This window comes from Mobula birostris, chromosome 8, assembly GCF_030028105.1.
Source record: "Mobula birostris isolate sMobBir1 chromosome 8, sMobBir1.hap1, whole genome shotgun sequence".
NCBI classification, from domain to species: domain Eukaryota; kingdom Metazoa; phylum Chordata; class Chondrichthyes; order Myliobatiformes; family Myliobatidae; genus Mobula; species Mobula birostris.
In genome coordinates this window covers 91,271,928-91,287,416 of record NC_092377.1, presented here as the reverse complement: position 1 = coordinate 91,287,416, position 15,489 = coordinate 91,271,928, and the positions used below count along the sequence as shown (strand labels likewise).

General features: G+C 41.3%; 1 protein-coding gene across 2 annotated transcripts in view; it reads left to right on the top strand.

Annotated features, from left to right (window-relative positions):
* adgb (androglobin) overlaps positions 1 to 15,489 on the top strand; it is a 219,591-nt gene that overhangs the window by 85,666 nt on the left and 118,436 nt on the right. For both annotated transcript variants that reach the window (XM_072265653.1, XM_072265651.1), the window contains exons 16-17: positions 4,464 to 4,547; positions 9,867 to 9,912. In XM_072265653.1, coding sequence (XP_072121754.1) covers positions 4,464 to 4,547; positions 9,867 to 9,912 — 130 coding nt within the window. The remainder of the gene's footprint in view (positions 1 to 4,463; positions 4,548 to 9,866; positions 9,913 to 15,489) is intronic.

Sequence of the window (15,489 nt, the reverse complement as noted above, 5' to 3'; positions counted from 1 at the left end):
CCTGAACTTGATGGCAACTGAATGCAGGTCAGTGTCAAGAGGTTATCAAGTGCAGAAATACAGAACATGTTGCTGTGAACACTACAAGGCAGCTAGCAGTTCGCTATGGTCATTTCACTAAATCCTGTGTATCAAGTAAATGCAATTTGGGAGAAGTGTGTCATAGTTACCACGTTCTTATATCATATGTTCCAAAGTATGTAAAAATGAGAATTTGGATGTGTAAGATTAATTTTTATCAATATTTTGAGCTGGCAATTTATTTTTATATAGTTTGAGAATCAATTGATTGGTTTAATTGAGTTTTTATTTGTTTCATCATTGGAACGATGAAAACAATAGCTTTTTATGATGTTTGTGAACAGGATATTGACGCATCCCCCCCATCCACCGCCCCACAGTATCTCATTAATTCCACCAAATCAGTATATAAAATAAGTTTGTTAACACCAAACAATTTAATTCTCAGCAGAAATGTTCTACCTCTAAAGGAAAGGAATTATTTTCTGAATTTTTCTATCCGAACTCAATAATTTCAATTAAATTCTTTACAAATTACTTTCTTCAGAACTTTTCACTTCAAGCATTTGCATATTAAGTTTCACTACTTAAATGACCCTTTTCCATTCTATGTCGTCAGTTAATAAACTATAACACTGGTACCTGTCAAATTTATCATAGATGCTCCATAGTCCAATAGTTAGTGCAAAACTACTACTAATTCACTCTTTTCCATACTCAAATAGTTCTGGACAGCCTATTGACAACTTGGTGACTAAGACCCTTTTGTTCAATCGGTGTTTCTGCATTCCATCAAGCTGCTATTTGGAACAGCTTATTGTGCCATTGACCCTACGTAGAACAAGTTTAATGAATTTGTGAATTCCAGCTTGCATCATACTTTCTTCAGTTACCTGATGATGTAACCCTAGCCAGTGGCCAGGGGCAGATGTCGTCAGGTGGTGTCCAACCTTCATGGAGTGTTTTGACCCTTAAACACGACACTCTCCAGCTAGTGGGTCAGCAGTGGTGGCCAAGTCACTGCCCAACTGCTCCTGATTTCCAGCTCAACTCCTCTCACCTGCTCCTTATCCCAGCAAGAGGCTTTTTCTGCTTCCTCCCCATTCTGTGAGCTGCTTAGTTCTTGCTCTTTTCATCAAGGCCCAGTGCAAACAGCAACCTCCATGCCGACCTTGCCGGTAACCCCTACAGCCAATCTCCATGGGGAATAGCCACGTCTGCTATCCTCTGTCCCTGCACTCACATCAACCCTCATTCCCATGATTTGGCAGTTTGCAGAACATTCAATTTAGGCCTCTTTGATATGACTGGCATGGCCCTCTCCTTGATGAAAATGACTGCCCTGTTTGCCTCTCTGCCAGCTGATCTCTTTTTTACACCTTACCTGCTCTAGTAAGTCAGCAAGGGACAGCAGGACCTCGTTGTGATACCACCTATACCATCCTTGTATTAAGGCTGTTTTGCATCCTGACAGTATGTGTGCCAGTGAACCCTGCTGACCACAAAGCTTTCAGTTAGGGTCCTCTCTCAGCCCCCATGAGTGCAGATGTGGTGGTGCAGGGAGAGTGTCTTAGACAGACCGCAGGAGCAAAGAAATGCGGAAGAGGTCCAGTCTCCAAAGCTTTGCCCAAGTGATCTTTGTCCAGGCACCCTGTGACCCCCAACTCCACTGCTTTTGATAACCACCTTTCATCTTCATTGTTCCATACCTCTGCCTGGACCATGTCATGCCTATCCCTTGCACTTGCACTCCCCCATCATTGGAAGTGTGCAGAGAGTTGGCAGCCCACTTACGGTGCAATCTTGTTGTGACTCCTATTTGATTTATTAGCTTGTCATTGGTTTCCCCTTCGTGTTAGTATAGAAACATAGAAACATAGAAAATAGGTGCAGGAGTAGGCCATTCGGCCCTTCGAGCCTGCACCGCCATTCAGTACGATCATGGCTGATCATCCAACTCAGAACCCTATACCTGTCTTCTCTCCATACCCCCTGATCCCTTTAGCCACAAGGGCCTTATCTAACTCCCTCTTAAATATAGCCAATGAACTGGCCTCAACTGTTTCCTGTGGCAGAGAATTCCACAGATTCACCACTCTCTGTGTGAAGAAGTTTTTCCTCATCTCGGTCCTAAAAGGCTTCCCCTTTATCCTCAAACTGTGACCCCTCGTTCTGGACTTCCCCAACATCGGGAACAATCTTCCTGCATCTAGCCTGAACAATCCCTTTAGAATTTTATACATTTCAATCAGATCCCCCCTCAATCTTCTAAATTTCAGAGAGTATAAGCCCAGTTCATCCAGTCTTTCATCATATGAAAGTCCCGCCATCCCAGGAATCAATCTGGTGAACACTTTTCCACCTTGAACTCCTCCACTACTGATGACAACGGGAGCTGTAGCTGGCCTGATCTTATGTAGAGCCCCATTGAAGAAAAACTTGGGGGGAATCCCCAGTCACCTCCGCAAGTGCTCGTTAACTTTTTAGAAGACCACGTTGGTACAGCTACGTCTTGAACTTACCAGGGAATCTGGTTTTGTCAATCTTCTTCAGCCACTCTTCAGTCTACTTTACAGTGTTGGTGATGTTGCTGCTGCCTGTTGTTGCTGCATTAAACCACTTTCCAAGACACTTTACTGGGTTGTCCTCTATGGAAGGAATGATTTCTCCCCGTACTTGAAGACTGAACTTGCTTGTAACTTTTCTCTTTTTGATCACCATGCATCTGGACTTCCTGGCCTTGAGGGTCATCCTAGCCCAGCTAGCTACATCGTCCAGGGTTTCCAATACCAAAATGTTTGGATACGGGTTACATTTGTTAGGGTGATGTCATCCATTTGTAAAATCCATGAATTCTTTTGAATTTGTCTGCACCCCAGTTCCAGCCCCTTAAAGTGAGGAAAGCAGTTTATTTTTCAATTTAGTATATTGTTGAGTAGAACATGAATATAAGCATTGATTAATGAAAGACACTTTGCTCTTAGGTTCTCTTTCATGACTGCCTGCTGCAGACATTTTCGAAGCAGTTGATTATCCCCTTTCCACCTACTGAATCTCCTTTTGAAAGCAAGGCTAGAGGGGGGATTCACAGGGTTTTTCTGTCAAGAGGTGATAGCATTTGTCCCCATGGCAACCAAAACATTACATCCACAATTTTGCTCCTACTGCATTTCAAACTTCTCCCTGTGCTTCTTAGAGATATCATCAGCCAAGTGTTTGTTTGAAAGAGAGAGTATTTGTCCAAGAATGAGAGACAATCTTAGAGAAGTATAAAACATTCTTCAGGACCTTGACAGGTTAAATGCTGAGAGGATATTTTCTCACTTGGGAGAGGCAAGGATCAGTGTGCCTAAAGTCTCAGTCTAAGAGGTGGTCATTTAAGACTGAAATGAAGAAGAATGTCCTCTCCCAAAGAGCTGTGAATCCTTGGAATTCCTTGCCATGGAAAGCTGAGCAAGCTGAATCCTTGAATATATTCAAAGCTGGTATTGATAGATTTCTTAATAAGTGGGGGAGTCAAGGGTAAGGAGAGAGAGAGGGAATGTGGACTGAAGAACAATTGGATCAGCCACTTTCTTCTTTATTGTCAGAGCAGCTCTAGAGACCAGATGGTCTCATAGTCTTCTACAGAGGAATATAGTTATGGATGATGGAGGTCGATCATTCCAGCCCCAGGATATCACTTCAGAAGTTCTTTAGGTCTGTACACTGGACCAACCATTTTCAGCACCTTCTTCAATGACTTGCCTTCCACTGTGAGTTCAGAAGGTTCACTGATGAGTGCATAATGTTCAATTCCATTTGCAATTCCTCACCATTCAGCAAAATCTAGACCACATTCAGCCACTGGCTGATAAGTGGCAATGAACGTTTCCATCACAAAGGTATTATGTATTGACCATATCCAATACTCATAACATTCAAATGTCAATATCATTGCTGACATTCCCATCATCGATATCCTGAAGATCTCATTAAGCAGAAATTCAACCTGACCAGCTGTGGCTGCAAGAGAAAGCTGGGTATCCTACGAGGAGCACCCTGAGTGCATGCTATCCACAGATTACACGACAGTTAGCCATCCAGACTACTCCGACAGCACCACCCAAACCTGTGACTTCTTTCACCAAGAAGGACGAGGGCGGCAGGCGCATAGGAACATCACAATCTGCCGGCTTCTGCAGGTTACACACCATCCTAGGAATTATATCATGGGTCTTTCATCATAGATGGGTCTAAGCCATAGAACTCCCTTTCCAAAAGTACTGGGGAGTACTTTCACGGGAAGATTGCAAAGGTTCTAGGTGGCTGTTCATCACCACCTGCTCGAGAGCATTTAGAGATGGGCAAGAAGGAAACACTGTTTCCTGAAGGGTATTCAGAAAATAGCATCTCTGTCATATATAACATTAATTAAACACTGTCATTGTCTATCTCTGCAGGAGTCGCATCGAGAATCCGTAAGGTCAGGTGCGCAGTTTTCATCTGCTAGAAGTCGGCAGAGTATTTCAGTGGATCCTAACAAAGTGAGTTCCTGGTATTAGGTGTTCTGGAATTTAGCCAATATGGTATTTGCAACCCTATGTATTTCACGTTTTTCCTTGGATTCATGCAGGCCTTGTTTGTAGCTATCACTAAACACAACCTGTTAGTTTAGACATAAAAAAACAACTGCATGTGTAATTGACACTTCCTTGCTTGGCATACCATGGTAGCTAATATTTTGAATCTTTGATTATATAATTTAAGGTGCTTCTCCACAGAGCTCCCTTATTGGGTAGCCTCAACATTAATCTCCAGAAAAACATGTTTTTAGCCAAAGACATTTTTAAAAAATATGAAGAAAAACTTACAAACATTTGTACAAAGCAAGTTTATTATCAAAGTACATATATGTCACTACATACAACCCTGAGATTCATTTTCTTGCAGGCATTCATAGTAAATACAAGAAACACAATAGAATCAATGAAAGACCGCACCATGTTGGGTGGTCAACCAGTGTGCAATAGACAACAACCTGTGCAAAATACAAAAAGAAGGAAATAATAATAATAATTAATTAATTAGCAATTAAGATCAAGAATATGAGATGAAGAATCCTTGAAAGTGAGTCCAGAGGTTGCAGGAACAGTACAGTGAAGCTGAGTGAAGTTATCTCCTCTGGTTCTAGAGCCGGTAATAACTGTTCCTGAACCTGGTGGTGTGGGTCCTAGTGCTCTTGTACCTTTTTCCTGATGGCAGCAGTGAGAAGAGATCATGACCTGGATGGTGGGGGTCCTTGATGATGGATGCTGATTTCCTACGACAGCGTTCCTTGTAGATGTACTCAATGGTAGGGAGGACTCTACCAGTGATGTACTAGGCCATATCCACTACTTTTTTGGAGGCTTTTCCATTCAACTACTTTTTCTTGAATACAGAAATAGGTCCTCATTGTAATGTGAAGACTTGATCTGTCATATCTAGTTACTTATCCTCACTCAACATGGGTGTCCAGCAGTGTAGCAAGTACTGTGATAGAGGGTACTGAAATCTTTCATGTCACAAGTAAGGCCTTCTCTGAGGGAAGCACCCCATTGAACCCAAGCCAAGTTACAACCTTTGACTGCACAATATCCCATCTTCTGTTGGAGACAATTGCTTCTTGGAAGATGAGAGGGATGAGATACTGCAACAGAAAGACTCATGGAGGAAAGGTCAGTAATTTGAAATGAGAAAGAGAAAGAAAGGAAAAGAATGGGGACAAGTTGCAATTTTTTGGAAGCACAGATAGTTAACTACTGGGAAGATGTGAATAGTCAATATCTCCAATAAACTTTTGTGACATGATCTCCCCTGCACAAGCCATGTTGACTATCCTTAATAAGCCCTTGTATTCCTATTGCAAATATATCCCATCTCTCAGAGTCCCTTCCAATAATTTTCCCACCACTGGACAGTAATTCCCTGGCTTATCCCTGCTAGTCTTCTTAAATAAGAGCACAACATTAGCCATCCTCCAGGTCTTCTGGTACCCATAGCTAATAAAGATACAAACATCTCTGCCTGGTCCCCAGCAATTCCATCTATTGCTTCCTTCAACATCCAAGGACATACCTGAGATTTTCCACCTTTATGTGTTTCAAGGCCGCCAATGCCTCTTCCATAATGTCAATATGCTTCACAATATCTCTGGTCCCTTTCCAGATAACACCTGTGTCCATGTTCCACTCCATGAGAAATATTCATTTAAGACTCCAGCCATAGACAACCACACTAACTGCTAAAGGCACCTGTACTCCCTAACTACCTTTTTTACTCTTAATATACAGTACTTAGAGAATTTTCTGAGATTTTCCTTCATTGTATCTGCTAGCTGTATTGCATTTCTTCTTTTGTTCCCTGATTTCCTTCATAAATGTAGTCATACATCCCTTATATTTCACAAGGCAATTGCTTGATCCCAGCTGCCTAAACTTGCCCGTTCTCCTATCAGATTCCTTCTTCTACAGCCCTTTATCTTTTCCAACTACCACCTTCAGCCCCCTTCCCCCACACACATACCCACCATCCACCTTCCCCTCATCTGGTTTCACCTATGACCTGCCAGGTTGTACTCCCAACCTTCTTATTTTGTGTATGTTGCTCTGATTTCCCAGAATCTGTGAATTCTCTTGTGTTTATGCCTAAACTTGAATATGCTTCCTTCAATTTCCTGATCAGAACCTGAGTATCCCTTGTCAACCAGATTCCTCTAATCCTGCCAACCTTTACCCTTCACTCTAATAGAAATGTGCTAACTCCTAACTCTTTCTATCTCACTTTTGAAAGCCTTCCATTCCCCAGATGTCCTCTGACCAACTAACAACCTTTCTCACTCAAGCTTTGCAAGTTCCTGACTAATGATATCAAAATTTTCCTCTTCCCAGTTCAAGATGTTACCTATGAACAGGTATAGATGTGGTACATTCTTCACTCATCTAAGTTATTAATATAAATTGCCAACATCTGCACACTTAACACTGATCCCTGCAGCATTCTACTGGTTGCAAGTAGCACACCTGAAATGGACTTCCTTATCTCATGTCAATGCTTCCTCATAGTTAGCTGATCCTCTGCCCATGCTACTTTGCAACGTAACCTTTTTTATGGCAATTTGACAAGAACCTTGTGAAAATCTAGATACATTACATCTATTAGCTTCCCCATGTACTTTGGCTGACATCTCCTCAAATGACTCTAATGAATTTGTGAGACACAATCTCCTCTTCACGAAGCCATACTGACCCTGATTGACCAAATTATGCATTTAAAATATTCTGCTATCACTTCTATAATTGATTTAAATGTTCTTCTAATCACTACACGGTCTGTAATTACCTACTTATTGCATCCAGCTGTTTGTGAATAAGGCATCACGGTAGCATATTTCCAATCTTTCAATGCCTGTCTCAAATCTAAGGATTTTTGGTTAATTATACCAATTCATCATTATTCACTAACCACTTAATTTTGGGACTTCACATGGAAACAGACTTTAGCCCTATATTAGACTCTAATTATGCTTATGTTATATTATTGAATTGTTTGCAATATTGATTACCATGAAGACTGAAGTAAAACATTTGTTAAATTCTTCTGCCATTTCCCCAGCCTCACTATCACAGAGTCCAATGCTCACTTTGACCCCTCTTTCTTTTTCTGTTCTTAAAGAAGCTCTTATTGCCATTTTTCCCATTTCTTGCTTGTTTTAGTTTTTTAAACCTTAAAAATTAATTTTTCCTCATTGATTATTTATTCCTCATTTGCTGAATTCTGAATTCATCCCAATCTTCAGGCCAACTAATAAATTTTGCTTCCCATACCGTTTGTCTTAATATTCTCTTTAACCCCACTGGTTAACTATGGTTGTTTTAATCCAACCTCCTCCCTGCTTTAAAATCAGAATTTTTCGGCTCAATTGATTTTCTTGTTGTTGAGAGCTATTAATCAATCTCTTTAAGTTTATGCACTACTTCTCTATTACATAGTCCACTAATCTATTTGCCTAGTCACTTAAGTCATCTCCCTCCTCATTTTTTTGTAAATACCCCTTATTTAAGTTTAACACAATTGGGGGCTAAATTCTATAAGGCTTGATCACTAGTGGGGATATCCACATAATATTGATGTCCTCACATTATATTCTATCTGTCACTCATTGAGCTTGCTGATCTTTATCCCTCATGAAGCAACTTCACATCCTTTTCCATGCTCCCAATCCCACTTCATTTAGCATCTACAGCAATATAGGAAATAAGATATTTACCTCCTTCAGTAATATTGTGATACTGAGCACCTATGCTTTGAGAGGTTGGTCATGACGAGACTGAACTCCTGTCTCAGCAAGGATCTGGACCCATTGCAATTTGCCTGTCGCCACAATAAGTCAATGGAAGATGTAATCTCAATGGCTCTCCACACAGCTTTAGACCACCTAGACAACACAAACACCTATGTCAGGATGCTGTTCATCGACTATAGCTCAGCATTTAATACATCACTCCCACAATCCTGATTGAGAAGTTGCAGAACCTGGGCCTCTGTACCTCCCTCTGCAATTGGATCCTTGACTTCCTAACCGGAAGACCACAGTCTGTGTGGATTGGTGATAACATATCCTCCTTGCTGATGATCAACATTGGCACACCTCAGGGGTGTGTGCTTAGCCCACTGCTCTACTCTCTGTATACACGACTGTGTGGCTAGACATAGCTCAAATGCCATCTATAAATTTGCTGACGATACAACCATTGTTGGTAGAATCTCAGGTGGTGATGAGAAGGTGTACAGGAATGAGATATGCCAACTAGTGGAGTGGTGCCGCAGCAACAACCTGGCACTCAACATCAGTAAGATGAAAGAACTGATTGTGGACTTCAGGAAGGGTAAGATGAAGGAACACATACCAATCCTCATAGAAGGATCAGAAGTGGAGAGAGTGAGCAGCTTCAAGTTCCTGGGTGTCAAGATCTCTGAGGATCTAACCTGGTCCCAACATATCGATGTAGTTATAAAGAAGGCAAGACAGCAGCTATACTTTATTAGGAGTTTGAAGAGATTTGGCATGTCAACAAATACATTCAAAAACTTCTATAGTTGTACTGTGGAGAACATTCTGACAGGCTGCATCACTGTCTGGTATGGAGGGGCTACTGCACAGGACTGAAAGAAGCTGCAGAAGGTTGTAAATCTGGTCGGCTCCATCTTGGGCACTAGCCTACGAAGTACCCAGGACATCTTTAGGGAGCAGTGTCTCAGAAAGGCAGCGTCCATTATTAAGGACCCAGGGCATGCACTTTTCTCACTGTTACCATCAGGTAGGAGGTACAGAAGCGTGAAGGCACACACTCAGTGATTCAGGAACAGCTTCTTCCCCTCTGCCATCCGATTCCTAAATGGACATTGAAGCTTTGGGCACTACCTCATTTTTTTTTATTGTACAGTATTTCTGTTTTTGCACTTTTTAAAAATCTATCAACATATGTAATTGATTTACTTGTTTATTTATTATTATGTTTTATCTTACTTATTATTATTTTTTTCTCTCTCTGCTAAATCATGTATTGCATTGAACTGCTGCTGCTAAGTTAACAAATTTCATGTCACATTCCGATGATAATAAACCTGATTCTGATTCTGATAAGGCCAAAGGATGGGACCTCCTGATGTGAAAAGTTGAAGTTCTGCGATGAAAGAAAAGACAGGGGACTCACAAGCTACCAACACTAGGTGGAAAACTGGTGCAACAGTAAACTGCACAGACTTCTATATTTGTCATACTGTATCATCTAGTTGAGCATGATTCTATTTTTGTTCACCAGGAAGAAAATTTGAATGCTCGGCAGCAAATGCAGAGTTTAATTGAAGGTGAGTTATAAAATTTGCTTCCTTCACAACACTGAATGTAAGGATGGAACATAGGAATATGCATGAATAATTACGCAATTGTAAAATAACCCACCAAACCCGCTATTTACAGGATGTGATATTCTCAAGGAGGAGGTGCTTGATATTCTAGCGCTGAGTTTCTTAAGCATGGAACAAAAACAGTGGATTTTTCTGCATTTTAGAGAACTCTTCTCCCAGACCTATCATTGATACCTTTAACTCCTAGATTCCATTTCTACCATTGGTATTTCCGGAATGAATAACAATTATTCAGTAAACTATCAAACCAACGCGGAATGTAGAAGACAAATCTTCCTACTCACACATACTCATTAAGTAGTAAATCTCTAGCACAGAGGGACTTTGTTCTAGCTCTTTGCTATGACTATTCACTCTGATTATCCTTTGTCTCCTTTTGCAATTAATCATTATCCTATTTTCTCCAATTACTTCAAATAGTAATGCTCTGGCAATCTGATTTTAACTCTAACTTTAATTATGAATATCAGTAATCTCTTAAATTCCAGAACTAATCTATAATTTACTGATTTCCTTTTCTTACCATTCTCAATTAGCAATTTCTGAATTAGGTGAATTTTAAAAGGTTATACATAGTTAAGAGCCTTGACACTCTTCTTCATTTAAAATCCCTGTTAGCGAAACCATTTGTAAAATTCTTTCTTACATCTCTTCTAATATTTGTATATCTGTGCACTGGTAATGCTACTGTGATATGGATTTCCTTTGGGATCAATAAAGTATTTATCTATCTATCCATCTATCTGATCCTGGAGGTATGTCAGAGTGAAACAACTTTAACTTATCTTTTTGTTAGTTTGTTACAATAATTTAAAGATTACTGCTTTGGAGATTTCTGTCATAATTTCCTTTAATTAATGTTGTTTTGTTTTCATTTTGAAATCATCATTACTTGATTTTCAAATAATCCTCATAATAATCCTAACACCTTCTTTCTCTCATAATTGTAAAGTTTTTGGTTTATTATGATTTCCCTTCCCTTCCTGGTTTCTTTCTCTCTGCACTCATTTTGTAGTTCCTGTTTTGTAAATTACTTGTGTCCTGTCTATTTCCCAGTCACGTGAACCTATGAAAGTTTCTGTTTCTGATGCCTTTTCTTTTACTTCACAGGAACACATAAATGGTAGTATTCCCCAGAAAGATTTTTTTCCCTTTTAGCAAGTAGAATTCTGCCCTTTAGAGATATAAACTGTCAGTCAGTGGGTGCCATCCCGAATCCAGGGTTGGCGGCTATGCACCCCCAACTTCTTCGATCTTGTGCTCTTTTTCTGGCCTCAGCATAACTCAACCCAGTCCATTGCCTCACATTATCGTACCAAGTGGTTCGCTGCCTTCCTCTTTCCCTCTTTCCTTCTATCATCCCTTCCAATAATGATTTCTGCAGTCCATCACCTCTTAACAAGTGCCCGGCATATTCCAGCTTCCTTTTCTGCACATTCTTCAGCAGCTCCTTTTCTCTCCTCGCTCTCTTCAACACTTCCATATTACTGACCTTCATCACCCATCTAATTTTCTGCATTCTCCTTAAACACCACACTTCAGATGCCTCCAGCCGTCATTGTGCTTCCTTGCATAAGGTCCACGATTCGACTCCATACAACAGACTGCTCCAGACGTAGCATTTGCAAGTTCTACAACGCAGCCCAAAGTCCAACCTCTTGCCACACAGCACGTCACTCAGGCTCCAGAACGGTGATCTTGCAATCTCAATTCTTCGTCTAATTTCTGTATCACATTTCCCATCCTCTGTGACCATCTGTCCCAAGTACACAAACTTCTTGTACACGAACTATATAAACTGTACATTGCATTAAATTCTTTTCCATACCCCAGCCAATGATCTTCTGCTATTTTAACCATTGAAAGAATTTCCCAATTTACCATAAATGATGTCTCTCTATTCAAAATGTATCAGTTTTATCCAAATCGAGAAGCAGTCACCATTTTACCTTTCTCCTTTCCCAAATCCAACTTGACAAATTATGATCACCTTTTAGATTAATATTCAATCATTGTCATCGAGGCTTTCTCATTAATCATTCATAAATATGTCATGACCTAATCCCAGGCTCATTCACTGTTGTCAGAGGACTGGAAAAAATCTTGGCTGTATATACTGTAGGTGAGAACATTTGTGTTCAATAGCCTTAGCTGAATACAAATTCTGTCTGGGCTTTTGTTTCCTGTGTATAAAAGCCTCTATAAGTCCTTTATGTTTGAACCACCTCAGTTAAGGTTCTGTGCTTGCCATAGCATTAATTTTTTCCTTATTAAATTCAAAACTTATATCTTGTGTGACTGTGATCATGGAAACAACTTTGTCTCGTTCATTTTAATCATTGATGCATATTACTATTGGGCAATTCCAAGAGTACTAAGAAACATGCAATCTTTTGTGTGAAGTTGACTGAAACCATATTTTGTACTAAAGAAAATAAACATTAATTACTCATACAACTCTTTTCTATTTTGGTGACAATAATGTGAAAGCAGGTACTCGGATTTTATGAATGAGACAGAAGACTCTGATTATGAATAAGCATATTAAGCATTTATTTACAAACAGTGAAAGATTCAACCAAGCATCCAACCCCCCCCCCCCCGAATTACACAGACTACAAAACTAAATATTCAACAAAAAGATACTTAGCTAAGAGTGCGCATGGGCTCCCCTACGTCTAGGGCATGCTTTCCCAGTAGTTCTTCAGCACTGGTCGTGACCTCAGTGTGAAGCGCGTCCTGGGAACAGAAAGAGGGAGTCCGTGCCTCCTGCACATGCTATTCTTATATCCCTGAGGTGCCCGAATCTGGACACACGTGCTATGGCACACAAGGCAACCAGTAGGAAAGAGCTGCTGAATACTTCAAACAGGTCACACAATGGAAGCAGCTTTTCACTGATAAGTAACTAACCCCCACAAACAGCTACCTCTTGAAAGATATGACACCATGATAATTCATCCCTCAGGCTAGTATTACCCTCACAAGCACCCCACTAAACTACATATAAAACACTAAAGTACAATACCCAGAACTATAAACTCAATAGTCACCCCCACCCCCCCAGTGTACTACAGTAGTCCACCAGCCTCCTTGCAGCCCAAAAGGTCATCAGCCTTCCCCCACTTAACCTTATCCACCAACTCTCAGATGTGATCACCCGGGTGAGTGATGTTCCCCGACTCGTCAGGAATGTAGGTGCAGCATTCTTGACCAATAACAGTACAAGTGCTGTCTCTGTTAGCTAGCAAATAATCTATGGCCATTGATATCAGTTCCCAGGACAATCTGACCATACCCTGCTGGGAAAGACTATCATCCAAAACCTTCCTTCCTCTATAATAGCCCTCTTACTCTGCGGGCCAGGTGCTCATCCAGGGCACTGGGGTAGTATAGGTAAGGCACCACGTATCCCAGATAGCAGCAGCTGCACTACCCTGTGGGGAGCCACAGGTAGCCCAAGGAGCTGCATATCCAGGTAGTGCCATTCAGTGTCCAGGGAGTGCCCACCTTCACAGCACCATTTGGCTTAGACACAGTCATCCCTGCTCACACTCATCACATCCCACTGATTTGTACCTCCTACACCAACGTACCACCTCACCAACGTTCCTCTCCCTTCTCTTCAGGTGGGGAAATCATTTTAAGAGTTGGGACTTTCCAATTAAGCAAATGGTACGTAGGGAAATATCAGCCCTTAAAACACTTACTCCATTGGGGCTATTAAGGCTCAAGTCCTTTAAGGCTGCTACCATACTTTGGGTCAAAGTTGGCTGGAATAGACTACTCTCTCCCAGCTCCCCCCAAAACAGAATGCCAGAACCAAAGAAGCTAGATAATTTCATCCAACAGACTTTTTCCTTATCTTGGTAGTGTGGAGGATTAGAGGGATGTTGGGGTCTGAGTCCATAGGACACTCAAAGCTGCTGTGCAGGTTGACTCTGTGGTTAAGAAGGCATACGGTGCATTGGCCTTCATCAGCTGTAGGATTGAGTTTAAGAGCCAAGAGGTAATGTTACAGCTATATAGGACCCTGGTCAGACCCCACTTGGAGTACTCTCAGTTCTTGTCACCTCACTACAGGAAGGATGTGGAAACTATAGAAAGGGTGCAGAGGAGATTTACAAGGACGTTGCCTGGATTGGAGAGCATGCCTTATGAGAATAGGTTGAGTGAACTCGGCCTTTTCTCCTTGGAACGACGGAGGATGAGAGGTGACCTGATAGAGGTGTATAAGATAATCAGAGGCATTGATCCTGTGGATAGTCAGAGGCTTTTTCCCAGGGATGAAGTTTTAAGGTACTTGGAAGTAGGTACAGAGGAGATGACAGGTTTAAGTTTTTTAGGCGGAGAGTGGTGAGTGCGTGAAACGGATTGCCGGCAACGATGGTGGAGGCGGATACGATAGGGTCTTTTAAGAGACTCCTGTATAGGTACATGGAGCTTAGAAAAATAGAGGACTATGGGTAAACCTAGGTAATTTCTAAAGTAAGTACATGTTTGGCACAGCATTGTGGGCTGAAGGGTCTGTATTGTGCTGTAGGTTTTCTATGTTTCAATGTTTCTATTGAAGGGATCGATATTAATGGCATCCCTTCTACAGTGTGGTTAGGAGTCCTCACACAAATCCAGCAATCTGACACATTGGCCCAATGTGCAAATTCAAATGCCATCCTCAGGAATGTATTACAGAAGTTCCCACCACAAGTCAGCATCCACTACTTTGCCATTCTGTAATACAAGGAGATACAAACTCAGTTGCTCCTGTTTAGTCACTAGGAATTTAAACACAAAATACACAAAAACCACAACTTCTAGGATTACTCCTCAAATGCCTATTTCCCTCTGAAATGTGCGCATCTCATATTCAGAATAAAGACACCCAGATTTCTGCCTCATTAACCCAGATTTCACATGGTCAGTGTGGAATGTGGTTTTATCCCTAAAACCAATTGCATGGGAAACAAATAGGTAACAGACTTAAATCACAGACAGGACAAACAAAAATCCAGGTTTGTAGTTCTCTTACTTCAAAACATTCAGAAGTAACTGCAAAACTTAGAACAGTTAACTCCCACAGGGGAAAAAATTAACACACTTTCCAAAGAACAAAGGGAAAAGGAAAAACAACTTGACAGGGCCCAACAAATTAACATGTTCACACAGCCACTTAGAGGTAGAACCTTCACTCATGCAAACTGATAAGTGGCCACACCTCACACGACATTTCTCCTGCACTCAAACCATTCACACTCTATTTATAGGGAAGAAGGGAGGAGGGATGCAGGTTGAATGGCCCCTTCCCTCAGGGGTGGGTTGCGGTAAGGCACGAAGGTGCTAACAACCACCACCACCCTCCCCCCCCCCCCCCACCAACACCTGCTACTGCTGAAGGTCTAACAAGGCCTTTTTCAGGGCCTCTAGCAGGAGATATAGGGAATCTTGAATGGAATGTAAGGAATCCAGCAGAGGACAAAAGGAGCCCTTTTCGGGAGAGGGCTCAAAGAATGACCCTTC